At 41.3% G+C, this 26,682-nt stretch overlaps 4 protein-coding genes across 12 annotated transcripts; 3 read left to right on the forward strand and 1 right to left on the reverse strand.

The window, feature by feature from the left end:
* Positions 1-5,066: 5,066 nt before the first annotated feature.
* Positions 5,067-15,943, reverse strand: LOC100696776 (neutral cholesterol ester hydrolase 1). 5 transcript variants are annotated; one of them, XM_003439186.5, is made up of 6 exons: positions 15,793-15,943; positions 14,721-14,965; positions 11,913-12,135; positions 11,202-11,271; positions 9,950-10,121; positions 5,067-9,084 (listed from the first exon to the last, which is right to left on the reverse strand). In XM_003439186.5, exons 2-6 carry the CDS (start codon positions 14,853-14,855, stop codon positions 8,464-8,466), a joined length of 1,221 nt encoding a protein of 406 aa, XP_003439234.1. In that variant the 5' UTR covers positions 14,856-14,965; positions 15,793-15,943; the 3' UTR covers positions 5,067-8,463. The 5 variants fall into 5 exon arrangements, with proteins under 5 accessions (XP_003439234.1, XP_005449170.1, XP_025765838.1 ...); XM_005449113.4 differs by having other exon boundaries at positions 14,721-14,984; XM_025910053.1 differs by having other exon boundaries at positions 15,787-15,943.
* A 46-nt stretch (positions 15,944-15,989) lies between these two features.
* On the forward strand, positions 15,990-17,828 carry LOC102083267 (putative uncharacterized protein DDB_G0294196). The gene is made up of 3 exons (XM_005449117.4): positions 15,990-16,123; positions 16,213-16,259; positions 16,331-17,828. The coding sequence occupies exons 1-3, from the start codon at positions 16,107-16,109 to the stop codon at positions 17,182-17,184; spliced, it is 918 nt and encodes a 305-aa protein (XP_005449174.1). The 5' UTR covers positions 15,990-16,106; the 3' UTR covers positions 17,185-17,828.
* Positions 17,829-18,477: 649 nt separating this feature from the next.
* Positions 18,478-19,886, forward strand: LOC102075558 (uncharacterized). Its single transcript, XM_005449118.4, has 5 exons — positions 18,478-18,629; positions 18,701-18,747; positions 18,837-18,919; positions 19,005-19,512; positions 19,632-19,886. The coding sequence occupies exons 1-5, from the start codon at positions 18,613-18,615 to the stop codon at positions 19,709-19,711; spliced, it is 735 nt and encodes a 244-aa protein (XP_005449175.1). The 5' UTR covers positions 18,478-18,612; the 3' UTR covers positions 19,712-19,886.
* Positions 19,887-22,465: 2,579 nt separating this feature from the next.
* Positions 22,466-26,390, forward strand: LOC106098930 (mucin-1). Of its 5 annotated transcripts, none has more exons than XM_013277070.3 (6): positions 22,466-22,624; positions 22,719-22,765; positions 22,855-24,303; positions 24,397-25,397; positions 25,471-25,512; positions 25,582-26,390. In XM_013277070.3, exons 1-4 carry the CDS (start codon positions 22,608-22,610, stop codon positions 25,374-25,376), a joined length of 2,493 nt encoding a protein of 830 aa, XP_013132524.3. In that variant the 5' UTR covers positions 22,466-22,607; the 3' UTR covers positions 25,377-25,397; positions 25,471-25,512; positions 25,582-26,390. The 5 variants fall into 5 exon arrangements, with proteins under 5 accessions (XP_013132524.3, XP_025765836.1, XP_025765837.1 ...); XM_025910051.1 differs by having other exon boundaries at positions 22,855-24,252; XM_025910052.1 differs by having other exon boundaries at positions 22,855-23,621; positions 23,832-25,397.
* Positions 26,391-26,682: the final 292 nt, after the last annotated feature.

Consider the following 26,682-nt stretch of genomic DNA (forward strand, 5'->3'; position numbering starts at 1 on the left):
GAAGTTATGCAAAAGAGCATCTATGAACAGACAACGCATTGAACTGTGAGGCAGATGAGCTGCAGCAGCAGAAGACCACACTAGATTCCACTTCCCTCAAGTAAGAACTGTTTTCCAAAGTTGGCTATCCGGAATTGGCCATCATGATAGATAATTCTGGTTAATGCTCCATGTTGCAAAACTTAAATCCTCTCAAACTGGTTTCTTGACCATGACAATGAATTCACTGTACCCAAATGACCTGAACAGTCACCAGACCTTAATCCAGTAGAGCACCTTTGGGAAACACGTCAAGGATGTGAAGCAAATCTGCAGCAACTGTGTGACCAACATGAAACAAAACCTCTAGACCTCGTTGAATCGTTGTCATGAAGAGTTAAAGCAGCTCTGAAGGCAAAAGCGGGTCCAATGTCATAACAGCAAGGTGTAACTAATGAAGTGTCCAGTGAGCGTGTATAAAGCAAAGTGCTTCTTCAGTTAAGAGTGCAGTGGTGTGCAGCGGTTTTATTTAAATCTTTTTATTTCATTTATCTACAATGACCATCGTAGAGTAATTCTGTAATTCCTCACTATGTCCATTAGGTTTAAAGTCCAGCTAACCAGCGTAGGACCAGTTGTACCTCTGGAAAAACAAAATGTTGCCTACTCCTAATATATTAACTAATATTTATCACTTATAAGAACTGCTGACACTTTTACCACATTTTAAATGCACAAAATAACAGTGTCTGGATCTCATTAAATTATTATATTTCATTTTTTAAACATGTATAAATGGTGAGGTTAGCTCACAACAGGAAGAAAAACATCTTTACTGGCACAATTTGTTTATTAAAACTTATTATAATAATACGTTGTGAACTTATTAAGATATGATAGCAGGCGCTCTAAGTGAATTAAAGTTCAAAAGGTTCCCTCGACCTGCTGACATATCACAATTATAATTATAATTACCGCTGCTGCAGATGTGATGTCAAACAGCTACATGTGGCACCGTTTTGGTGCACAGCTGGCGATATGAATGAGTCACATTCACAGCAGGTTTTATGTTATATGAAAGCATGTTCAGCAGACGTAAATAAAACATCATAAGGGTGAACAGGATGGGAAAATATGGTTCATCACACAATATTCTCATGATTGTCGTATAACTTTGATTTACATCGAGTGCAAAAGAATAATAATAGCAAAACAGCAGAATTTAATTTAGAGCCCTGAAATCTGTTGACTTTGAAAATGAGTTCCAAAACAACCAAACGCACTTTTTTGGGGGGGGGGGGGGGGGGGGGAAGATGTAAGATGTCGAAAAATATGTTTGTGTAAATGTATATGTTAGTTATTACCGCTGCAAACATTTCCGTTATTTTAAATCTAAATAGATACATTTATTTATTTACCAATTTATAATTTTTCTGCACAGTTTTCTTTTTTATAAAACATCAGATGAATATAACAACGTAACATAATATGTATATATGATAAGATTATAGAATATCTGTATTTCACAAAAGCTGACCCCAAATACAGAAGCTGTAGAAGAACTTCCATCACGAGTTATTTTGTTTAAGTAATGATTGAAACATATACTTCCGCCATTACAGCTGTGATCCCTGTTTTATCACTAGTGTTACCTTTATCATGAATTTATTTGTAGAAACTTCCAAGGTTGGCACACAGTTAGAGCATGTAAAGCATCCGTCTTCTAACATAGAATCATATGAGCTCAATAAATGTCTGTGAAGGTTCTCAGTCATCCAGGTCATCGTAGTCAAAGGAGCTTGCAAAGAAAAGCGTCTGGACTTCTTTAAGTTGCTTGAAGACGTTTCACCTCTCATCTGAGAAGCTTCTTCAGTTCTAAGAACTTTGAGCTCAATAAATATGTGTATATATGTATTTATATTATGTGTAAGAGTATTTATGGATCAGTTGTTATATATTATAATAATAATAATACTTATGATTATTCTTATAATTATAAAATCAAATTATAAACAATACTTACATTATATAATACATATTAATATATAATTATATTTATATTTAATATTATTTGGTCATATTAACAAATATTAATTAATATATATAACAAATGTTAATTAATTAGTTCATAATAGCAGAATAAAAACATTAAAATAAGAATATTATTACATTAACTAATCCAATATTTTTATTGTTAATTTATATATATACATTCTTTTTAAAATTATTTTTAATTGTTAAAAAACAGTTAGGGAGGTTTTTTTAATCACACTTCATCATCATTTCACACCTTGGCAGCAGTTCGTTGCCCACCCCCCTCTCTTACTGCATGTGTTTGTGTTGTGTCTGTACCCCATAGTTAAAACTGCAGGTCCAAAGTCTTCCTCAGTGTCATTCCCAACACTGGTGACTACTCAGTAACAGGCTCCCTCCATGAAGCGGTGTCGGCGCTGTGCTAGCCCCTCCGATCAGGTCTAGAGGTGACTCAGAGCTGTGCAACTGTGAGATAAGTACCAGCAAAGTAATAGTGACTTTAAAACTGCAGAGGCCTGACCTTTGACTGGACATTTGTTCTTTTTTTCTTATTATTATCCTTACAGTTTTATAGATCTGTCAATGGAAAATTGTACTTAGTAGTCAGTATAAGCTTTTAATGATATAAGTTTGCATATGATAGAATACTGTATGTTGACCTCTGATGACTTAGACTGTTGTCCACTACAAGACTGTTTTATAAATTCTTTCTCACAGCGATATTAGCTGAACAAGCAGGAAGAGGAGAGCTGGACACTTTTATCTGCGCTCTCTAACAAGAAGAAGGGCCGCGTCCTTCTGAATCTCACAACACACACACATACACCTGAACCACTCTTATCTTCACTCCCTACGCACTAACATTCCTCTGCCTATGAATAGACGTATTCACTGTTGTATTGCTTTGTATATAAATAAAGACCAGAGCGGTAACAGAGCGCGCAGCACAGGGCCCCCACTCTGGTGTGAGCGTTCTGTGACCGCCCTTGTATACAAGTGAAAACCACAGCGTCTGTGTGTGTTTCTACCCTTAGACTCTTAGCTGAAGAAGTGTCTTTAGAATAAATCTCTTGACAAGATCTATCTAAGCTGTAGTTTACAATGACATACATTATTTACTATAACTTAATATATATGAACTCTTTATATATATAAATACCTGTATGTATAATAATAAAGACAAAGATGCAAATGTTAGTGCTGGGATTGGTAGTGGTGATGATGATTTGCTGTTGAGATGATGATGATGATGATGACGATGACGGTCTTAGCAAAATTGTTTTAGTTTTCCTTTTTTTTGCATTTTTTCTGCTTGTCTTGTCCTATTTTGTCTGACTCAATTGTGAGGAAATAAAGCAGTTTGAAAAAGAAAATTAACATCACTTCATTCTTCTGTTTTCTTGGCGTAGTCGAAGAGTCTGTCAGTCTTCACTTGGAGATGAGTTACTTGTTGTTGAAATTACTGCCAGATCATCTGCACAGTTAAGATCTTCCATTTGTGCAGACATGCTCCGTTGGACGCATCGTGGACGATCACATGTTGTTTCACGCTTCAACCAGTCTATGGTAATGAAAAGCAGGATCGGAGAAAGGCAGGAGCAGCACCAGCACCGAGGAATTGAAGTGTTGCGTTTGTTTTTGCCAATACCATCGACAGTACGTTTAACCGTAACTTTGACCACCAGGTGGCAGTATTCAACCAGCAGGTGTGTGACATGTTTCCAGAAGTGTAAAGTTTTTGGTCTTGATGTTTCTTCTTTTGCTGCCATGGTAAATAAAAACATGTTTTTAATTACTTGCCTGGTTAAAAAAAGGTTATACTGACTCACTGCACCATCTTGTGGTAAAAACTGGTATTACACAAAAAGTAAACTGCAGCCCAAGTTCAGCGTGACTTGACATTTCTTCAGTTTAGTACTTATATATTTTTTTTACAAAGTCACAGCAGTTATTGCTTCACATTCTGATGAGTTTTAGTGAATGTTGCAGGAGATTTAAAATTTTAAAAAAAATCTATGTATGAAGTGCTGTGCAAATGTCTCCAGCTACCCCTCGTGTCTTTATATTTTGCTTCCAAGGTGTCAGACTTTCTTGAAATTTTTAAAGTGGTCTTAAGTTGAAGTTCTCCACACTTTCTGGTAGTCTTTCACATTTTTTCTCTGGACACTAACTGCTTTTTCACACACCTTCAGTCCAGTGTCTGTACTTGAACTGTTTGTTCAGCCCCTTATCACTTAAGCAAAACAAAGACACCCAGCTCAAGGGATGAATCAGTGTTGTGTCTACACATAGCAGATAACTTGGCAAAGAATCAATTGTGAACTGTATCTTTAAGGTCACAAAAACACAGGATTTGTTCCAAATTTTTCAGCTGAGTCTACAAAAATGTCAAAGATAAAACAGTTTGGTTGGAAAAAAAAACTGCAATTTTGCAGCAACAAGGTGATGCAGAGATCCCAAAGAGCTATTAGCTGAAAACTCGGCATATCTCAGCATTCTGTGCAGTGTCCTTAAAGAAAGAAAACTGGACAGTGGAGGACAAAAGAAGCACTTACAGGCTTAATAAATTATCTACAGGAGATGAACAGTGTGTGGAATCATGTCCTTAAGGAGTAGGTAAAACAAGTCCAGCAGAGGACCTGAGATCGGCATCTGGCCCTTCAATCACTGAAGCTCCATCAGAAATGGTCTCAGTGGAAGGGTGGCTGTCAAGAAGCCATTCTTAAGGAGGGGAAACAGGAGAAAGGGCTGTGGTAAGCCAAATTACACAAGAACTGAACTTAAAATCCGGGCAACAGGTCTAATGGAGGGAATCCAAATTGTACATTTTGATTCAAATCATCGTCAGCGTGTGCGGAGGCGCTCAGGCTGGTCAGAAAGTTCAGGCTGTGTTGAAGAATAAAGTGGTCACACCAAGATATCAAATTGTATACTCAGTTTTTCCCTGATATACTGTATTCCCACATATGTTTGCACCACATTTTTCAATAAATCACTGCACATTTTTCCACTTTTTCCCTAGCAACCTACAAAGAAATGGCTCGAGACTTTTGCACAGTACAGTACCTTTAATGGTCAAAAGAATTTATGGGTTGTGAACTTGATACAGCACCTGAAGAGGGATATACCAGAAAAAAACAGTTTAAAAAGCACTCTGACAGTAATACTGGAGTATGTTTGATATCATCTTTATGCTGCTTTTACATGCTCAGCAGGACTTTTAATTAAAGCACAGTGTTACCAAAACCTGAACCTCGTTTCAGCTGCAGTCATATCAACATCAGTACAGTTATAAATGATTTATGGGTCTGGATCTTGGCTTTTTTTGAATAACAGCAGATGTAGATAAACCATTATGTTGCTCTTCTACCCGGTGCTGCTGAGTACCGCCTGCAGTTCCTTTGTCCTTGTAATCACAGCTTAAAAACTTATCCAGGAATGTCACGGGTCTCCCACACTGACACGTGCACGGACAGAAAATTAAAACCCAGATTACAACAAACATACAGCGCAGAATGGAAATAAAAACATAGATAACATAAAAGGAAACATCTTCATCCTCCCTGCACAGTTGTGACAGCAGCCAATAAAACAGCTCCTTTACGAGATTTACCAGCACTGCAGGAGCACATCTGGGCCCAGTTTTCCATATCTGCTCGCCTGAAACAACCTGTTGCATAACCCGACTCGCATTAAAACCTTATTTATACAATGTGAACCCATTAAACGCATAATTTCACATACAGAATTAAAATGACAGCACTCAGACTTACTTTTCTGCAAGCCCGCATGTCTAATTTATAGATGAGTTATACCATTATACATGTACGTGAATAAAAGCCACATGTTAGAAATAAGACGTCTGGAATCATTTCCTTTAAAGGAGAGAAAGAAAATTACATTTTTGTGGAATAATGCGAGGGGTGTAATGACCACCCTCAGCTCGGCGTTCCTGCTACAGTCTGGCTGAACGCCAACAGCGAGTCATTCACCGCCGTCAGTTCATTATATTTGTTTTGAGCCAGCAGCACCGGGCGAGCGGGAAACGTGATATTCCGCTTGGGACCGATTCTCTCGTGGCGATAGAGTAATTTTACTCTTGTTTAAAAAATAATAATTCACAGCGTTCATCATTGCATTGGCCCCGTGGTCCAGTGGTCATCTGAGAGTGAAGTTACAGAGATTGAGAGACAGTTTGAGACATACATTATTGCACAACCCAGTGAGTATACACAGCTGTGAACTCTGACATACTTTTACAACACACACACTGAGCCCGACTGTCTGGTTTTGTGTGTGTGTGTCTTCAGTGTCTCGTTACATCATAAAACATCATATCTGAGGAACTTTGAGCCATACTACGGGCCAGCTGGGCCTGTTGTCATTTCTCTTCATAATTATGCTGAAAATGGGGATTTAAAATCGAATGTTTTCAGTAATTTCAGTCCTGAATGTCACCCAAAAGTCAAACTTCCTGCTGCAAAACAACAATTTGCAGCAAATGACGTCACTTTGTAATCAAACCTGCGAGGTTTAAGTTATCAGCCATCAGAACATGTGATTTTTGCTTTTAAAAATGACTAAGTCACGGCAATCAAGGGAGAAAAACGCAGTAAACGGTCTGACATTCAAGAAAAACTGTTTCATTTCTTTTCACAGAAGTCCTGTTTGTTTATTCTGCAAAATACAGGGTTTAGATTGGGAGCAGGGCAGCTAGAATATTTAGACCTCTGAGGGTTAAAACGACCCAGAGAAAATGCTTCTGATGGCAGAAAACTTTAGAAGTAAGCCACAGATTATCCTTCAGCACAGTTAAGCTGTGGCTGTGTCGTTTCTTCTTGCACTTCTTCTTACACTAAATAAAACGTTTTTTCTCCAGTATGTAGATTTGTCTTTTTTCCCACCTCGGCTGTGTTTAAAAAAATAACAACAATAATAATAATTCATTATTTAGTATCCAGTGTTTTCTCAAATCTGAGTGTTAATATGTATATTTTATATTTCCAGAGAAACACAGAAAAAAATTCTTTTCAGAGGAACTTTGCTAATAAAAATCAAAAAGCATACCTGATTATGATAAATATCAAACCTTTGATTCACATTTAACTGATTTGTACTTCTTAGCGAGGCTCATCACTGAGATCAGGTATTAAGATGAGAACTAGCAGGGATGCGGTGACCAGAGATGAGAAAATGTCAGTGAAATTCACAAGTTTGCACATTAGCAGGTCTAGATTTAAATGCATCTTTAGTTTGAGGTGAGTGACTAAAGTGGTTACTAACGATACAGCTGACTGCGGCTGACATTAGAAGGATAAATTAAGCCTGAAATATCCCCTAATCACCGACCATCAGCTACAAAGTGGCGTACGACAAGGTTTTAAGCTACGACTCAGAAATTAAACGGTTTTAGTGGAAGTTGAAACCACACACAGGAGCAAGCGTATCATTTTTTACAACACTCACAGGGTTATACACCATGAATCTCTCCCCCGTGGCAGACTGTAATCAAGCAAACTCTACGATAATCTCCTGAGGTATCTGAGGGTTACAACTGTGCTGACTCAAAGCATTTAAAACCATTTTTTGAGTAGCCACATGGTTTGGGGTTTTTTAATCATCAGCCACCCTACACAACACCATTCAAGTTCTAAGATCCCCATTTTAACATAGTGGAGGAGATCCAGAGAGCATTGCAGAAAAGTCCAAATGGTCAAAATTGGACTCCTGGGGAGCAATCTAACCAATCGCTGCCTGAGGAGGCGACCTTGAAGGGTTAGATCAGCCCAATTTAAACCAGGTTTGACTTTTGACTTTTATGGGCGGAGCTATGGAGCAAAAATACCGCCGTGTAGCTGTGCATCTGGCAGTGATGATGTGCATCACAGCAGTAATTATACTGTGGGCCCAAAATGCTGCAGGGTTAGCCATTTGTTTTAATGAATCACCTGCCAGCTAATCACAAGAGTGTTTTATGCTGCTATGGCACCATGTTTTAAGCTTTAGGGGTTTTCAGCAATTATTTTTGTATAAAGAAGTTTCTTATATATTTATGTTTGTAGTTTTCTACTCTTTTAAAACTAATAAATAAAAGTAATAAGTATAAAACCTGTCTTTATAAGTTTGCCATTAATTATATAGATATTTCTATATAAAAACTTTCTTTGGTCACAGTTGCTTGAAGACGTTTTGGTGTCAGGACACACTGAGGATGTGCGGTGGCGTGTTTGATTGTAGATTTATAGGTCCAGTGGTTTTAAACTTTAATGTGCTAAACAGACGCCTCCGGTCCAAAGCAGCATCGACACAGTGGTTCCAACCTTTGACCTTCTTGGCTAAAGCTGGGATGTTTTAACAGCTATGATCACGTTTTTTTTCCTCTAGTCATCCCAGATTTCTGCCCCAGTACGTCTTTCATACCACAAAGTGGAAACTATGGGGGGTTTTTTCCTACAGATTTTGGTCCAGCCAGCGGATGTAGTTGTTCATGCTCCTCCGTCCCACGCTCGACATCATCGGCAGATACGCAAACACCATGCAGCCGTGAAAGCCGTCCTCATAGTGGTCACTGGTCACCGTGACGCCAGCGTCCTGCAAACGTCTGGCGTACATTAACCCGTCATCCCTGAGCACGTCAAACTCACAAGTCATCACGTACGCCTTAGGCGTCCTACCCAGAACGCCCTGCTCCGCCAGCAGCGGCGACGCCCTCACGTCTGTGAGCCCCGGCACCTCGCCCACCACACCAGGTGACCCGGTTTCTTTAAGCACTGGCCGGAAGTGCTTCCTGCGCTCAGCTGGCAGCAAAGCGGTCCAGTTCAGCTTCGAGCGAGTCTCTGCGCTGATGCCCGACTCGTCCAGAGAGCTGTGGTTGTTGGCGAGCAGGAGAGGCTCCAGGGAGGTGTTGCCACCCAGGTACTGCAACCAGAAGCGAGCCATGACGGGCCTGTAGAGGATGGGCACGGCCTGGTTCTGCTGGTAGGATGGGGTGTGGAAGTCGAGCGCCTGCAGCACGGGGTAGATCAGCGCCTGGGCCTTGAACTTCACCTTCAGGGTGTCGTCTGAGCTGAGCTGTGGACACACGCAAGCTTTAGATTTCAGTTCAGAGGAAAAACTCTCAGAAACACCAGATTTCATAAAATTTACATAAAATATTCGGTTGCTGCTTTTTGCCTGATATTTAAAGCCCGACCAATTTTCTTTTTTTTGACTGACACCAATATCGATATTTGACGACAATATAGGCCAATATTTTTTTGTCCTTTTAGAAATGGGAAACATAAACATTGATTTTTATGTGTGCCTAAGATAATATGACAATGCATGTTTAAAATAAAGTCGCAGCTTACTCCCTTACGCTCTTCCCGACCCTGCTCTGATCAGCTGCTTGTTATATTTGTGGGGTACCAAACACGTGTTGCCAACAGGAAAGCTGAAGAGTCCAACAGCAACACTGTAAATGCTTTTCTTTTAGCTTTAGGTACTTTAGGACAAACCTGATTAAAACTGTCCACATGCTGCCTTGTGTCACCTGTGTAATAACTCAAGCTGATGAGGTTAGTTTCTGACCCGTGTCTGAGCACAGCTGGTGTCTTCTGACAGTTTCCACTGTCTCCGCTGTGATAGGCTGGTTAAACCAGGCTGTTATGATGTCAAGGAGTGAAGGAGGACCTGCAGAGGGTTGGTGGGACAGAACTGGATGTGATAGAGGCGGATGACCCACTGTGGCACCCACTCAAGGGAGCAGCCAAAAATAGAAGAAGAACACGAAGATGTTCCCATTGCTGCACTTTACATACAGGGTCGCTACCACCAGATAATCATTTCAAGAGATAAACAAACAGAAACGTGTGTATTCTGCATAAACAGGAAGTAGAAACAGTAGCAAACTACTCCAAAACTGCTTCTCCTTCTCTGTATGCATTTGTTTTTCTACCTTTTGCGCCACAGCGGCAGCCAGGTTTCCCCCAGCGCTGTCTCCCGACACACACACCCTCTCTGGATCGATGCTGTAGTGCTCTAAAACCTCAGTGGACAGGAAGGCCCGCGACGCCGCTATTGCATCATGGTACTGATCTGGGAACACGGCCTCTGGAGCAAGACGGTAGCTACAGCAAACAGACAATTTAACATGACAACAATATTATACTCAGGTGTTATAATGACTATAATTAAAATCAGTTTAAGTGAAAAATAGAAAGAAAAAGCTAAACCAGGAGGTAAAAATGAACATCTGTAATATTAAATGTTGACTTTCTCTGTATTTCACAGAATATTAGAGTTTTAAATCCTTCATCTGTGATGATATTCCCGAGCTAGCAGCTGGGGTGAACAGTGATTTCAGTAGGTGCTTACTGCAGAGCCAAACAGGCTGAGCTGGGCCTGGTTAAAGGCTATGGCAGGGATGTAGATGGTTTAAAGGCAGAGCTGAACTAGACCAGGGGTTCTGCAGTAAGCAGCCTTTCTGGCAGTGCTGAAGAGAGGAGTATATGAAGATGGATTTGGATAAAGAAGAAAAACAAAAGGAAGAATCCAAGTCCAGAAACTCTCCATTAAGAGGAGAGAGTCACCAGCGGGGGCAAACTGATTTGAAAGAGTAATCTTTTCCTGTGTAATCTTTCTCATGTCAAGACAGGACAGAAACTTCAGGGTTTGTTTGGTTTTTTTTTACCAAGAGGGTAAACTAAAATAACAGAAAAACTAAATTTACACACACACACACACACACACAAAATATCTGTCTTTCAAATATTGACATCAGCCTAGAATGGCACAATCGGTACATCTCTAACCATAATCTCATCACAAGTTTCACTGATGTTTTGAGCACATTCAGCCACATCACATGGCCTTCAGCTAAACCACGTCCATGATAAATGAACAGACCCGAGTCTGTGCGGCAGACTGCTGCAGACTGTTTCCAAGGTCACAAACGGACCGTGATGCTAAACATGAAAAAAAAAACTCCTGAAAACTTTCACCCAGTTTTCCTCCTTGGGGAAGAGTTTGAAACATGCTGTCTGAAAACGTCAATAATACTTTCACATCAAAATGACACGAAACAATCAGCTGTCATTGCTATGATTGGCTAAAAAACAAGAGAAAAGCATTACTTGTTTTCTTCAAACCTTTTACATTGACAAAATCCACGACCTGCAGCTTAAATGTGATCGACGCCCAAAACTTACTCAACTGACATAACGACAGCATCCAGGTCCTCCGCCATCTTCCGGCAAAGATGGTCATAGGAGCGCATTCCTGTGAAGCACATAAACCGATGCTGAAGTTACAGTAAGGCTACAGTAATATATTGTAAATTCACTTTAGGCTTAGTTGGTATTACATTATACTGGATACCAAGAGATTTAGAAGTCTCAGCATTCCTGGGCAGCAGAGGATGACTCATATGGCTGCTCATATAACTTCCTGTAGTAGTAAAGTCTTTGGGAATATGACTTTCAGATCATTTGACCTGTGACTTTATGACTTTATGGATTCAGTTGTTTGTTTCGACTCATAACGAATAAAAACTTAAGTTATTTCTGTAAAATACTGGAGGCAGAAAGATGACCAAGCTACAATATGCTCACAAACTAAATACAGCAAGTCTTTAGGCAATGAAAGCACCACACACCGAATATGTGAGGCTCAGTGTTGATGACACAGCTATGAAGATGATAGCATCTTCATACAAAAAGAAAAGCAGTGTTTGCTCCGAATGTGAGAAAAAAGTTCACCCTTCATATAAGATTGTGTTTAACAAGCTCATGTTGTCACAGTGAGATCTAAACACTGAAGCCAGCAGAAAAATAGGCTTTAAAATAGACTTAAGTTGATTGGATTTGTTTAACCGTCAGCAGCTTTACGGTTGTTTAAAGCCTCTTATGCACCGCACTCACGTCCGCTGCCGAGGGCCCAGCCGCCACCGTGGAAATAAATAACTCCTCTTTTCAGCCTCTCCCCTCTGATGGGATGAAACACCCGGGTGGGGATGCCTCCCAGCGCGGAGTCTGTGACGTTCACGGCGGGGCTGGAGCGAGCCTCAATCACCTCCACCCAGGACACCACCCGGTTCAACAGGTGGACGCGGTGGCACACGCCCATTGCATGAGCTACGTCACTCTGGAAATTTTTAAAAAGAAATAACTTTTATATTTTGTGCTCAAGAAAAAATTTTCAAGTACTTTTTGCAGTTCTCCATCACAAACATTGAAATATTGCAGGTTTGCAGTTGAAACTATGATAAATCCCATAATACTGATGCTCAAAGCTGGTTACAGAACCAAGATTTTGGCTTTAGATTGTCACACTTGGACTGAGCATGCAGGGGGTTAGCACATGGTTTGCCTACACGACCTCATCTGACACTTTCACCAGTCTTAAAAGATTTTTTAGGTTTAGCTACAGCTCTGTTCTGAAGCAGAGCAGATCATTAGTTAAGCTTGTGTGGCACCATTCGCCTATTCCCTGAAATCAGTTTACAGTGTAACCCGATAATAATTCCCACGATCAGGCACAACGATTGTCCTCAAACTACACATCCAGCAAATTTTAATCTGGACTTTTTGTGCGGTTGCAAAGCGAGTTAATAATGCATGGTTGAAATAATATGCATAATATTAGTCTTTCTAAAGGAACTGATTTAGTTTGAACTGGAATGCCACAGGTTTGGTGTTGCAGTCTCTTTGTGCTCAAAGTGACCGGACCTGAAGGTAAGAAACCAGCAGGGCGTGAAAACCTGTTCAATGTGGGGAACACACATGGAAACTCGTCACTCAAGATGTGGGTGTGTAAACTGTGTGGTGTTCAATTAAATGTGAAGCATTTCAGGTGAGCTACAGATCTGTGACATGCAACAGGTTCAAGCCCATCCGCCTGCCTAGTTAAAGGTCCTTTTTATGTTATTCCCTGAATACAGATTGGAGGACTGTGGCTGCTACTGATTTTACAGTTAAAGTAGAGCCCCCCCCCTTTTACCTCCCCATGTGCATTCAGTTTTATTCTCCAATATCCACATCCACACAATTTTTTCCAGATTTTTTGGGTGGTGGTTGGGGCAGGTTTGTAATTTTTCATTGATGGAAAGCCAAAACCTGTTTGGTCGGTGCCAATATTTTCTGTATGGAGGAAAAACTCTCTCTCTCTCTCTCTCTCTCTCTCTCTCTCTCTCTCTCTCTCTCTCTCTCTCATATATATATATATATATATATATATATATATATATATATATATATATATATATATATATATATAAAATATAGTTTATAATTAATATCCCTGGAAAAACTGTCAGGATCAGGTTAAAATCTGCCAAATCCAATATGCAAAAGCTTCAGTCGATATTTCTGATTCTGCTGTGGAAGTTCTGGTTTACTCAAGTGTAGGACAAAGTTTCCCAGATGATGTGAGGTGAAAGTCTTCAGATTTAGTCTTTGCCAATGTGTTAAAATGGTGACGACAACCAGCCTGAGGAGGTGTTATTGATGCTCCGTGTCTGTGAGTCACCAGCCTCGAAAAAGTGCTGTGTTTAGTTGGAATCTAAAATTCCCAAAATTTCCCCTTACAAACCACTTATAATTAAATAATAACAATAATAATAATAATAAAATATGAATGCTAAGCAAGCTAAACCAAAATTTTCACATAGTTTAATCAAAAATTAAACCAAAAAAAACGTGTTGTTCTGTGTAAAGAACAACAACAACAACAAAAAAAAAACTAAGTTGTTGCTGTACATTATTGCAATAATGCTCACTATAATTATTCTGGCCGATATTTAGTAAACAAAATTACAAATTTGGGTAAAATAGTAATGACTAAATAAATACATAAGGAGTGTATTTAAATATGAGTGAAAGGGGATGCGCTGAAACGCAAAACGAGGATAGTTTCAAAACAAAATGCAGCACAATAATCAATATTTTGTTTTAATAACCGCTGCAGTCAAGTCCAGCCACCTGTTGGGATTTTTACAAAGTTTGGGAACAGAAATTGCTAAAACTGCATTAAGAGTTTTTCCCTCTGGATCCAGTTCAGATTTAAGACTGCAATCAGGACAGACGGAGCAAATCTATTTAAAGTGTTATATACAAGGATTCTGCAGGATAGCCAGAACAAGAAGAGAGAAGGCCATCTTAGTGATGAAAACAAGCTGTAAAATAACCCCAAGACTTTCTAAAACCTCTGGATTTATCCTCTCAGTTAACCTGTCGAACTTATGAACAGACTTAAAGTAGTTTTGTATTTTTTAGATACCTTTTATTCCTTTTTCTGTTTTTTTTTTTTTTTTTTTGTGGTTGTTGTTGTTGTTTTCCACGTTTAAGACTCGCCTTTATCAGTTTCAGTGTTGAGTTAGATCTTTTTAATCATTAGATTATAGTAGGCGTTGGTCAAAGGCGAGATTTTAGAAGTTGAGAATAGATACTGGCTGAGACTAAACGCATATTTTTATTCTCGTTTAGATTTTATTTTTATAGACATTTTTATTTTGGCTCATTCGTCATACTAAAGCAGGCTTTCATTTTAACCAGTAACTTCCTTCTCTCTGCACTAGCTCTGATCTGCAATAAAATAAAACCTGATTCTCATATCACCTGTTCACTTGCACGGTTTTGTGCCTCAGGTGTTGTAATCCTGACAGCCCTGCCTTTCCTCACATCAACCTGCCCTCTTCTGCCCTCCTGTCAGTGTCATCAATCAGCTCTCACCGCCTGCATGAAGCTCCGGAAGAGCGCGTCCAGCATCATCAGTTTCCACGGCTCGCTCACGCCGCTCGGTAGCGGCAGGTAGACGTAGTAGGCGGCCGCCGACAGCAGCACGGCTCCGGCCAAACGGAGCCTCATCGCGTCCACGGTTGAAACGAGACTAACCCTCCCACGGTCCTGAGCGGTCGCTGCCTCCACCAGAGATCGACGAGACTGGGAGGAATGACCCCGGCTTCAAAATAAAAGCCCTATGTAGAAACCATGGACCTTTTCACAAAGATAGGACGTTGCGCTGGAAACATTCGTCTTATTTTGAAATGCTTCATAAGGAAGTAGCTTAAGAATTTCGTAACATTGTTGCATTTGGGAAATGTAGTCCTTTTGAGCTCCGATCGTAAACCGAAGCATGCTGAAATAAAACTGCGACATTTTGACAAATTTAAATTCAAATATTTTCTTTTCGTGTCAGTTTTGATCAGATTTATAGCTCTATTTGCAAACATTTTAATCTAAACGTTAAATAGAAATGTCAATTTATTAAGTATGAATATAAATTAAAATGGTAAATCCAAATACCAAATTCTAAATATTTATGTAAAATATTTAGGAAATTGCAAAAAAAATTACAAAACTGTGAAATGTAAATAAAAAATCATATATGCTTAGTATAAATAAACAATTTGAATTCTTAAATATAAATTTGAAATTAAAATTTGAAATTCATGCATACATTTTACAAATATACATTTTATAGTTAAATGTAAATATTAAATGCATATTTTAAATTTAACATGTTTATGTGTTAAAAATAATGTAAATGTTAAAATATTACATAAATCTAAACATTAAAAGTTTGTTTTCATAATTAAGTAATGAGTCTAAATACTGGAATTTAAATGTTGTTGTTTTTGTTTCTTTTATTTGTGCACAATGGTAAATAAAATATTTAAAATATCAAATTAAAAAAACTTAAATATGCATTAAAAACTAATGTTGATTCATTAAAATACTGATTTAAAAAACGAACACCAAATCTTAAAAGATATTAAATATAAATATTAAGCGTAACTGTTACATGTTCTTGCAGAAATCCGATGCTGGTCTGCTTCGTTCCAAACAAGCCTGATAAAACATTTGAAGAAAACTGAACTAAAGGTTGGCAGTGTTGCTCAAATCTGACTGCAGTACTTCCTTGTCCTTCGCTGGTTTCCTAATTAGCTACACCTGCCTTCAAGTAGTCACACAGCTGGCCAATTAAGCAAGAAGGTAAGAAAATAAAGTTTTGCAAAGAGTTTAGCTGACTCACTGTCTGTTCATTAGTTTCTAGGTCCGTAGTTTGGTAGCAGCTGACAGAAGTGGCTGAATTTGCTGCTTCCTGTAGCTGAAGCTATGATGTTTATATTAAGGCAAGCTTTAAAGCAGTTTTTTAAAGATGAATCAAAAACATTTTTAATGTCACTATTAAAGCTTATAGTCTCTTTTATGTCATGTCTAGATGGTTGCTGTTGTTCTTGCTAGCTGTCAAAAGTCATCAAGAAAATGGTAAGCAAATGAAATTTGATAATTTTATCCACCAACATTTTTGCCTAACATACTCCAATGTTCTCTCACAGATCAAGAAGTGCCCCATACGGATGATCAACTGGATTTAAGCAGCATTTACTTTGGAAATGAGACTTTATGGAGCAGTGGGATACTTGATAATTCAACCTTGAATGAGAGTAACTACAACACAACATTAACAGTGGATTATCAGCCTGAAGCCGAAACACTGGCACAAAACAGGTCTTTGCCAGATCTCCAGTATTCATTAAGTCATACTGAACCTCCACTAAAAGAAGCAGAGTCTGGTTTTCAGGTACAGGTGCTCCAACAGCAGCGTACTTTCTCATCCAGGCAGTCACAAGAGCCCCAGGTGCCGCCACCTACCTCCCCACCCAGTGAGACTACCTGCCCATCACAGGTGCTCTTGCAGGTGCCAATGCCGCGCAGTCCTCCACTTTGGCAGCTGGAGGTACCACAGCAGCCCCGTTCTCCACTCCATCGGCTGGGGGTGGCTAAGGTGTCCCAGGTCTCCCCAGAGTTCTACTCCCCATCTAAACAGCTGTGGGTGCCAGATGAGCCTGGTTCATCACACCAGCGGCTGGATTTAATCCAAATGCATGAATCCCCTCTCCAACGGCTACAATTTGCAGAGGTGCGCCAGCAGCCTAGAGCTGAACTCAGACGGGCACAGATGGCTCAGGTACCCCAGCAGCCAAGTATCCGGCTCCAACAGCTGCAAATGGCCCAGTGGCCCCAACGGCCACTCTACCAGCTCCTGATCCCTCGCTACCAGGCCAAGTACTCGCACTACCAGCCTATGATATCCCGTTACCAGGAAAGGCTGCTAGGACACCGACCCAAGACTCCGCTCTTTCGGATCAAGCATCTTCGACACCCCCAGCAGATCAGATATACACGTTAGCAAATAAGTTTTTCAAGCAGCCTCATTAAAATTATGATCCAAATCTTTTTCTTTTTTTCCCTCAAATTTTGTGATCAAACTATCTTCACTGGGATGTTATAAAAGAAGGTGGGGAACATCAGGGGACCTTTGTATTTGACATGAATTTCTTTCAGGCACAGCAGCTAATAAGCATGTGGCAGCCACACTAAGAGAAGCAATGGGCATGGTATCTAGTAAAGCCTCTAAGATCATCCAAGAGTTCAGATGTTACTTTCCTGAACTCACGATTTCTGTTTTAGCACTGCAACATTGAAACACTGTTCTGACCTTTCAAAGTAAAATACAACTACTGCTATAATTATTTTGCTATGTGTCTATTTATTTGTTGAAAAGCTCAATATCTAGTTTAGCATTAAGCTACAAGAGCATACCTGTTTCAGAACAGGTTTGTACTGTTTAACCTAAAACCTGAGGTTGTAAATAAACCTATAGTATTACACCATCTTTGATAAAAGCTGCCAGCATAATGTGTGCCCAAGGGGGTTTTGCAACATTACCAATGAAAATATCTTAAAAATTCCATTCCACAGCACATCTACTCCATTACACTCAGAAGTCTAAGAACTGCTTCTAACAGGACATGACTGGTTGTCTTTAAAACATTGTAGAAAGTAGATGCTGTTCACCTGGCAGACCTTTGTGTTTCTATGTTTCTGATGTTTATTCCTACTTCTAATTATGCATAGGTTCATAGATGTAGTGAAGGGTAACATTGGTGGGACAGAAGGGAATAGTAAGGGTAGGGTGAAATGGAGGCTGTCTTTAAGCTATATGAGATTCTTAAACTTTTGCAATAAATGAAATAAAGGAGATTTTTAGACTAGTACACTTATTTAATGTGTTTTTTATGTTTGTTAAGCTAAACCTAATTTTTAATGTTTGTAGCAAAGGAATTTCCAAACTTTGCAATGATTTTATTAATATAAATCATGTTAGTATATATACATAAAGCCAATGGAGGAATACTTCTGTCAACCACACATGTATTCTTTTAGCAGAATTAACCTTCATAATTTAAAATCATACTATTTGGAAATCCAGTGAAAATATTTAGGCTTCTTTAAGAACAAACATCTAAACCAATCAGCAGCTCCAGAAAATGCAGCTGCAGGTTTTTCACATTTGAGTCATCTGAACAGGATCTGCAAAATGGAAGCTGCTGAAAAATGATTTGCAAAGAGTTGCAAAATACCTCAAGGTCCCTTCCTGCTGTCCTAGTGAGCATAATCTGCTCTGAAGTAGTTACACCTGTGGTCACTTAATCAACGAGATGAAGGGTAAACTTTTAAAAGATTTTCAAGAGCTCAGTTTCTTTTGCTAGTTTCCTGGTTTGGTAGCAGCTGATAGCAGTAGCTGCTGGGTTTGTGGGTTCTTGCTGCTGAAGCCATGAGGTTTTTATTAAGGCAAGTACTAAATGGGTTTCTATGAAGCTAAAAGTTTTAAGTTAGAGCTTACAGACACTTGTTTTCTTTAGATGGCTGTTGTTGTTACTACTAACTGTTGGAAGTCATCAAGCAAACGGTAAGCAAGTTAAATTGCATCACTGTTTAATTGCATAGATTAAATATTCTTAAAGGTTAACGAACTGCTCTTTGCTGGATACCAACCAGATTCAAGTAGTCGTTACCTCAGGGGGAATGCTTCATGGCGCAGCGAATCACTTGCTACTCATACTTTAACCTTGAATGCAAAGGCAAGTAATTCTGGCTCAACAGTAAATCTAACCATGCAAATCTCTGCCTGATAACTAGTTTTATGCACATCCTCAAATGTCACAGGTAGCAAAGTCCGGTTTGCAGTCACGGGTCCCCCGGCAGCAGCATCAACCTCAGGCACCCATTCAGCGTATATGCCGGCTCAGCTCAAAGACTTTATGCCTTCCTAAGAAGCCCCAGCAGTTCACCAGTCCACTCCAGCTGCCCAGACAGCAGGTTGACTCCCTATCTTGGGGAACCCAGCCAAAGTGGAAGCCTTCCTGCCTGCCCAAGCACTTCTGCCAATCCAAGGAGCCTCGGGTGTCCCATCAGCCTGGTTCTCCACTCAGGCTGCCTGGTTTCCTGTCCCAGTGGCCCCAGTGGCCTGACCGTCCACTTTACCAGCTCCAGAGACCCCACTATCCGGCCAAGTGGCCACTATACTCACTCCAGATGCCTCAGTACCATGCAAAATGGCCACACTTCCTGCCTTACTACCAGTCCAAGCGTCCACACTACATGACTGTGTTGCCTATCTACAGGGGGAAAGTTATTGGTCTACCCAGCAAAGCAACTTCAGTATCCCCAGCAGGTCAGTTACTTCTAGAAAGTTCAAGTTCAGTCCAATTTCTGCTCAACCTTCATATGGGTAAGCTCTCATTACTGGCTGAGTAACAGGAGTGAATTTTGAGTGGGATTTATTTCTTTCAGGCACAGAAGGTGGTGCTAATGTAATAGCCACACAAAGGGACCAATGGGCATGGTATGTAGGAAAACGATTAATGAGATAACTGGTTTTCAATGGCCTTTATTCATGAATGCTTTCTGTTAGGCACAGCAATGTTGAGCCTTCTGAATCATTGTACTGACCTTTCCAATTAAAATAACTTTCATCTTGACTCTGTAAGCATTAATTGAATGATTTGGTAATAAAGTTTGATAAGGTGTGTGTATGATGCCAACACATAATGCTTTCCTTCTGTTAAGAGTTAAAATTTGTAGAAACTTGTATACAAAGCAGATTGAAATTTTACACTGCAGATAAGAGATGCTGTGGAATAGCTCTCCCAGAGATTAATTACTAATGATTAAATGCAGAGTGCTTTATAAACACAGTGAGAAAGGTGAGGTAAAAAAACAAAAAAAAAAACTCGGTGCATCATGGGAATCCCCCAGCAACTACTGCAGCGTAACTAAGGGAGGATTTGGGTTCCCCTGATCCAGCCCTAACTATATGCTTTAACAAAAGTTTTAAGCCTAACCTTAAAAGTAGAGATGGTGTCTGTCTCCCAAATCCAAATTTGAAGGTGGTTCCACGGAAGATGGGCCTGACAGCTGAAGACTCTGCCTCCCGTTCTACTTCTAAATATTCTAGGAACCACAAGATTCTTTGTCCCATGCATAGTCCTACAAGTACAACACACAATGAAATGTTCTGAACTGCTCCTTTGATCAAGACATCATAAAGAAGTAATTTTAAATTAAAAATCTGAGAATGTATATTGTGCAAATGGAATGTTAAAGTGCTTTGTGCCTTATTTGCACAGCAATTTATTGACCGAGCAATGCAAGTAGTGACCGGAGTAACAGAGTGCAATGTACAACAGTGACCAGCGTAATATAAACCGTGTAGGACTTGGATGGCCTGAGGATAGAAGCTCCCTGATAGTGGGGAACCTTCTGCAAGTAAGTCAGTTTCAGTTTTCAGTTTTATTTGTCATATGCAAGTTAGCACAGGGTCAACATCGCAATGAAATGTGTTTGACGAGCAGCGGTCTCTCAGCAGCATGATACAGTAGGAAAAAATATAATATAATAAGTAGTCAGTAGTGGCAGATATTTGTAGATGCAGCTGATGGCAACATCAATGAACTCACAGACTCTGTCATTGGATATATTGGAAAGTGCATGGATGATATCATCACAAAAACCACTGTCCGCATATACCCAAATCAGAAACCCTGGGTAAATAAAGACGTTCGCGCCAAGCTAAAAGTGCGGACCTCTGCCTTTAACTCCGGGGATGCTGATGCATATAAAGCAGCCAGGTATGACCTCCGTAAGTCCATAAAAAAGGCCAGAAAGGACTACAGGGACAAAATGGAGTCCAGCTACCACAGCTTTGACACCAGGTGACTGTGGAATGGACTGCGCTGCATCACTGACTACAAGAAGGTCAACACAGTCAGTGTCCAGCCCACTGCATCTCTCGCAGACGAGCTTAACAACTTCTATGTAGTCAGTAGTCTTAGAGCGAAGTGCTCTAATGGGGTGATGCAGTACTATAAGGTCATTAAGATAAGATGGGGCCTGATTATTCAAGACCTTGTATGTGAGCAGGATTTTAAAGAGAAGAGAAAAATTTGCTCTTTCTAGACCGTATCAGTACTCTTGCTGTGCGTTTTGTATAGACTGAAGGCTTTTCAGGGAGTTTTTTTGACATCCTGATAATAAATTTCAGTAGTCCAGCCCAGAAGTAAGAAGTGTATGAACTAGTTTTTCAGCGTCACTCTGAGATGGGATATTTCTCATTGTAGAGAGATGTGCAAATGGGAGAAAGTAGTCCTACATATTTGTTTAATATGTGCATTGAAGGACATATCCTGGTCAAAAATGACTCCAAGGTTCCTCACAGTGTTACTGGAGGCCAAGGTAATGCCATCCAGAGTAAGAATCTGGTTAGATACCATGTTTCTAAGATTTTTAGGGCCGAGTAAAATAACCTCAGTTTTATCTGAATTAAGAAGCAGAAAGTTAGATGTCATCGAGGTCTTTGTCTTTAAGACAATCCTGCAGCTTAACTAAATGGTTTGTGTTATCTGGCTTCGTGGATAGATAAAGTTGGGTATCATCTGCATAGCAGTGAAAATGTATACTATGCCGCCTCATAATACTGCCTAAAGGAAGCACATAAAACGTAAACAGAATTGGTCCTAAGACAGCTGATTCAGATAGGTCAAGAGATGGCTTTTTAAATAATGGTTTAACAACTGCCAGCTTGAAGACCTATGGTACATGTGGCCTATTATTAGAGATAGGTTGACATATTTAAGACTGAAGCATTAATTAATGGAAGGACTTCTTTGAGCAGTATTGTAGGAAAGGGGTGTTTGGGTTTCTGTATAGAACCTTGTATATATGATATTTGAAGTAGTTAAAACACAGTTTATAATAAAAAAAATACTTCAATAATAGTGACCAAAAACTAGTAATTGACTATAAATAAACAGAATAAAGTATCAGTGATAGAACTGTTAAATACATAGAAACTAGCCCAGCCTGACCTATCATGCTTTACAGAAAAAAAAAAAAGTATTCCATACAGCAATGTGTATAACAGTAGAATATATTGCTTTCATTAGTAGCACAACCAGCCTGACATCTTCTTTTTCTTGGTTTTTAATTGGCTGTTGGCAAACAAAGAATTGGTGCACTACCACCACCAACTGGTATGGGGTTTGAACTAGAACGTCACCAGTGTGGGACCTGTACCCCCAAAATCCTTTTCTGGTTTCCTAATTAGCTACACCTGCATACAAGCAATCACACCTGAGTCCCATTAACCAACCATGACGGAGAGGGAAACTTTTTAAAAGGGCTGCACTGGCCTTGCTGTGTTTTTCAGGTACTTGATTTGGTAGCAGGTGACAGAAGGTGCAGAGTTTGCTGCTTCCTACAGCTGAAGCCATGGGTTTTCTAGTAATGTAAGCTTTTGAAAGTGTTTTTACTGATAGCTGAATCAAACCATCTCTTAAGTTGTGTTATTAAAGCTTGGAGTCATTTTGGTATTTTGTCTAGATGGTGCATGCTGTTCTTGTTAGTCATGGGAGGACCTCAAATAAATGGTAAGCAAACACACCATTGCATTTTGCAGACTTGTAGACTACTTTTTGCTTAAAAGCCTAAAACACTGTCTCTTTTAAAAAACCTGCAGATCAGAAGGTGCTTGTTGCAGATGATCGATTGGATTTAAGTAGTCTTAACTCTGGGAATGACACTTTGTATGGCAGTGAGACATTTGGAAATCATACATCGCCCTTGAATACAAATAACCACAACACAACTATGTCCTCCACTAACCAGTATCACTCTGAATCTGAAACCCTAAAACAGAATGGCTCTGTGTCCAAAGAACCAAAGTCTGGTGTTCAGCCCCTACCAAATCCACGGGCATCTCAACCACGTCAGTGCAAACCCAAACAGTCACAGGTGCCCCAGCAACAACTAAAAGCTTCCTGCCCACCCAAGAAGCAGCCTTCATGCCGACCCTGTCCGCCCCAGGGGCCTAGCTGCTGGCCCTGCCCACACAAGGAGCAGTCTGCCTGCCGGCCTTGCCCAACCTTGAGCTGCCAGCTAAAGCAGCCCCAAAAGCCAGAGTTGTCTGAGCATGTTGGTGACCCAGCACTGTATCAGCCTCAGGTGACCCAGCAGACTGGTTTGCATCCACCCAGTCTACATCAGGTGACCCAGCAGACTGGTTTGCATCCACCCAGTCTACATCAGGTGACCCAGCAGACTGGTTTGCATCCACCCAGTCTACATCAGGTGACCCAGCAGACTGGTTTGCATCCACCCAGTCTACATCAGGTGACCCAGCAGACTGGTTTGCAGCCACCCAGTCTACATCAGGTGACCCAGCAGACTGGTTTGCAGCCACCCAGTCTACATCAGGTGACCCAGCAGACTGGTTTGCAGCCACCCAGTCTACATCAGGTGACCCAGCAGACTGGTTTGCAGCCACACCATCCACCCAGTCCCTCTCAGGTGAGCCGGCAGACTGGTGTGGATCCACCCAGCATCCCTCAGGAGAGCCGGCAGCCTGGTGTGCATCCACCCAGCTTCCCTCAGGAGAGCCGGCAGCCTGGTGTGCATCCACCCAGCGTCCCTCAGGAGAGCCGGCAGCCTGTTGTGCATCCACCCAGCGTCCCTGAGGAGAGCCGGCAGCCTGTTGTGCATCCACCCAGCGTCCCTGAGGAGAGCCAACAGCCTGTTGTGCATCCACCCAGCGACCCTGAGGAGAGCCGGCAGCCTGTTGTGCATCCACCCAGCGACCCTGAGGAGAGCCGGCAGCCTGTTGTGCATCCACCCAGCGACCCTGAGGAGAGCCAGCAGACTGGTGTGCCTCCACTCATTACGCCTCAGGTGACCCAGCAGAATGGTTTGCATCCACCTCATCTGCCTCACTTACCACAGCAGACTGGTTTGCATCCATTCACCCAGTCTATCTCAGGTGACCCGGCAGACTGGTTTACATCCACACCATCTACCCAGTCTATCTCAGGTGACCCAGCAGACTGGTTTACATCCACACCATCTACCCAGTCTATCTCAGGTGACCCAGCAGACTGGTTTACATCCACACCATCTACCCAGTCTATCTCAGGTGACCCAGCAGACTGGTTTGCATCCACCTCATCTGCCTCACTTACCACAGCAGACTGGTTTGCATCCACACCATCTACCCAGTCTATTTCAGGTGACCCGGCAGACTGGTTTACATCCACACCATCTACCCAGTCTATTTCAGGTGACCCAGCAGACTGGTTTACATCCACACCATCTACCCAGTCTATTTCAGGTGACCCAGCAAACCAGTTTGCATCCACACTTTCAACTTCAGGTGACAAAGCAGACTGGTTTACATCCACAGCATCCACATCAGGTACCCCAGCAAACTGGTTTGCATTCACACTCTCTGCCTCTGGCAATGCAGCAGAAAGGCTTCCCACCCCTGCATCCTCAGCCACCACAGGGCCCTCAGCAGGCTGCCTTTCTGCCCCAGTACCCCCATCCACAGGTTCCCCAGCAGGCTGTCTTTCCATCCCTGCACCCCCATCCGCAGGTGCCCCAGCAGGCAGTCTTCCCGCCCCTGTACCTCCATCCGCAGGTGCCCCAGCAGGCAGTCTTCCCGCCCCTGTACCTCCATCCGCAGGTGCCCCAGCAGGCAGTCTTCCCGCCCCTGTACCTCCATCCGCAGGTGCCCCAGCAGGCAGTCTTCCCGCCCCTGTACCTCCATCCGCAGGTGCCCCAGCAGGCAGTCTTCCCGCCCCTGTACCTCCATCCGCAGGTGCCCCAGCAGGCAGTCTTCCCGCCCCTGTACCTCCATCCGCAGGTGCCCCAGCAGGCAGTCTTCCCGCCCCTGTACCTCCATCCGCAGGTGCCCCAGCAGGCAGTCTTCCCGCCCCTGTACCTCCATCCGCAGGTGCCCCAGCAGGCAGTCTTCCCGCCCCTGTACCCTCAGCCTCAGCCCATGCCTCAGCAGACATATTACCAATTCAAGCAGCTTCTGGAAGCCCAATGGCCCCAACGGCCACTCTACCAGCTCCAGGCCAAGCAGCCACGCCACCAGCCTTTCATGTCACACTACCAATCCCGATTGCCAAGCTACAGTCCCAAGGTGCCACTGTACCAGGCCAAGAAGCTTCAGCACCCCCGCAGATCAGATACCAACCTTAACGATTTCAGAGCTTCATGTCGGTGAGCCAACCACACTGGCACATCAGAAAATGAAATGGGCAAAATCAATGAGTTTAATGTGAGTTTCTTTCAGGCACATCATCCTTGTGTTGAAGCAGAACCTGAGGGGAGCAGGGTATGTATAAAAACAATAAGGCAATCTAAGTTTTCAAACACTATATTAAATCTATGCCTTTTATTTTAGGCACTGCAGTGTGGAACCCGCTGGACTATTGGACTGACCTTTCAAATGAACGTTTAGTTTGTGCTTTAGTCTTGAATACCTGATGTTTTGTATGATCTGTTTGATGCCAAGTTTCTGAGAACCTTTGAATGTTTTAAACATGAATCTTGAGGTTTGGTTTAGCTCATGTTTTTGTTGTTGTTGTTTTTGTTAAGCCTGTGCAAAAAATAATCCACATTCAACCAACACACCAGTGCTTTTCTCAGATTTGTAGATATTCTTTGGTAAATGGTGAAAAGCTGATACCAAAACAGTCTCTGCATTCTTTGAGAAACGCATGTTGCATCATAACTGTTGTGACACACGGGGGTTTATGGTACCCACATCCAATCTATTTAAGATTTTCTCTATTTTATGATTGTGATTAATGGTTCTTAGAGGTTCTTTAGATTTATAAAGGTCTTAAATTAGTGCACCTGTTTAGTATAAGCTTGGTGGGGTAAGTGGGACCAGGTGCCCAGTTTCCCCATGAAGCAGCCAAACATTTAAAATGCAAGTATACCAAGCTGGGAGGCAGCACGTGCACAAGAAGCTACTGCAATCTCTCAATTTTTGCTCAAGCTGCAAAGCTGCTGGTGTCTGCTTTCCAGGTACAGCTTAAATACTAACCAAATCTGAAAGAGCACTGGACAAAGATGGGAGTGTGTGTGATTAAACTTTGCAGATTATTTTTAATCCCTGTATTCTCACTGTAACACTGAACATGCCTAGTTTCTGTCATTTGAACCATTGTCATCTGAATTTGTCATATTAAATTAATATAAAAGGTACTTTCTGCCATCTTGACACTTAATCTATTTTTAGAAATAACATGCATGCTAGCTGCACTGCAGTGAAGCTGCTGTGAGGTTTCTACCTAAATGTAACTGACACCCAGGGATTCAGGCTGTTTAAACCTAATTTGAATTCTTATTGCGTTAATTACTTTAGAAAGGACAAACAAATATAAGTTGCATCTTGTGCCGATACCCCTTTACTGATAAAGTTAGGGTTTCTATTAGTTGGATAAGAGGTTGAAGGAAATGGATTCTCGCACTCAAACATTTGTACACTCTGCACTTC

This window comes from Oreochromis niloticus, linkage group LG9 (assembly GCF_001858045.2).
Source record: "Oreochromis niloticus isolate F11D_XX linkage group LG9, O_niloticus_UMD_NMBU, whole genome shotgun sequence".
NCBI classification, from domain to species: Eukaryota; Metazoa; Chordata; class Actinopteri; order Cichliformes; family Cichlidae; genus Oreochromis; species Oreochromis niloticus.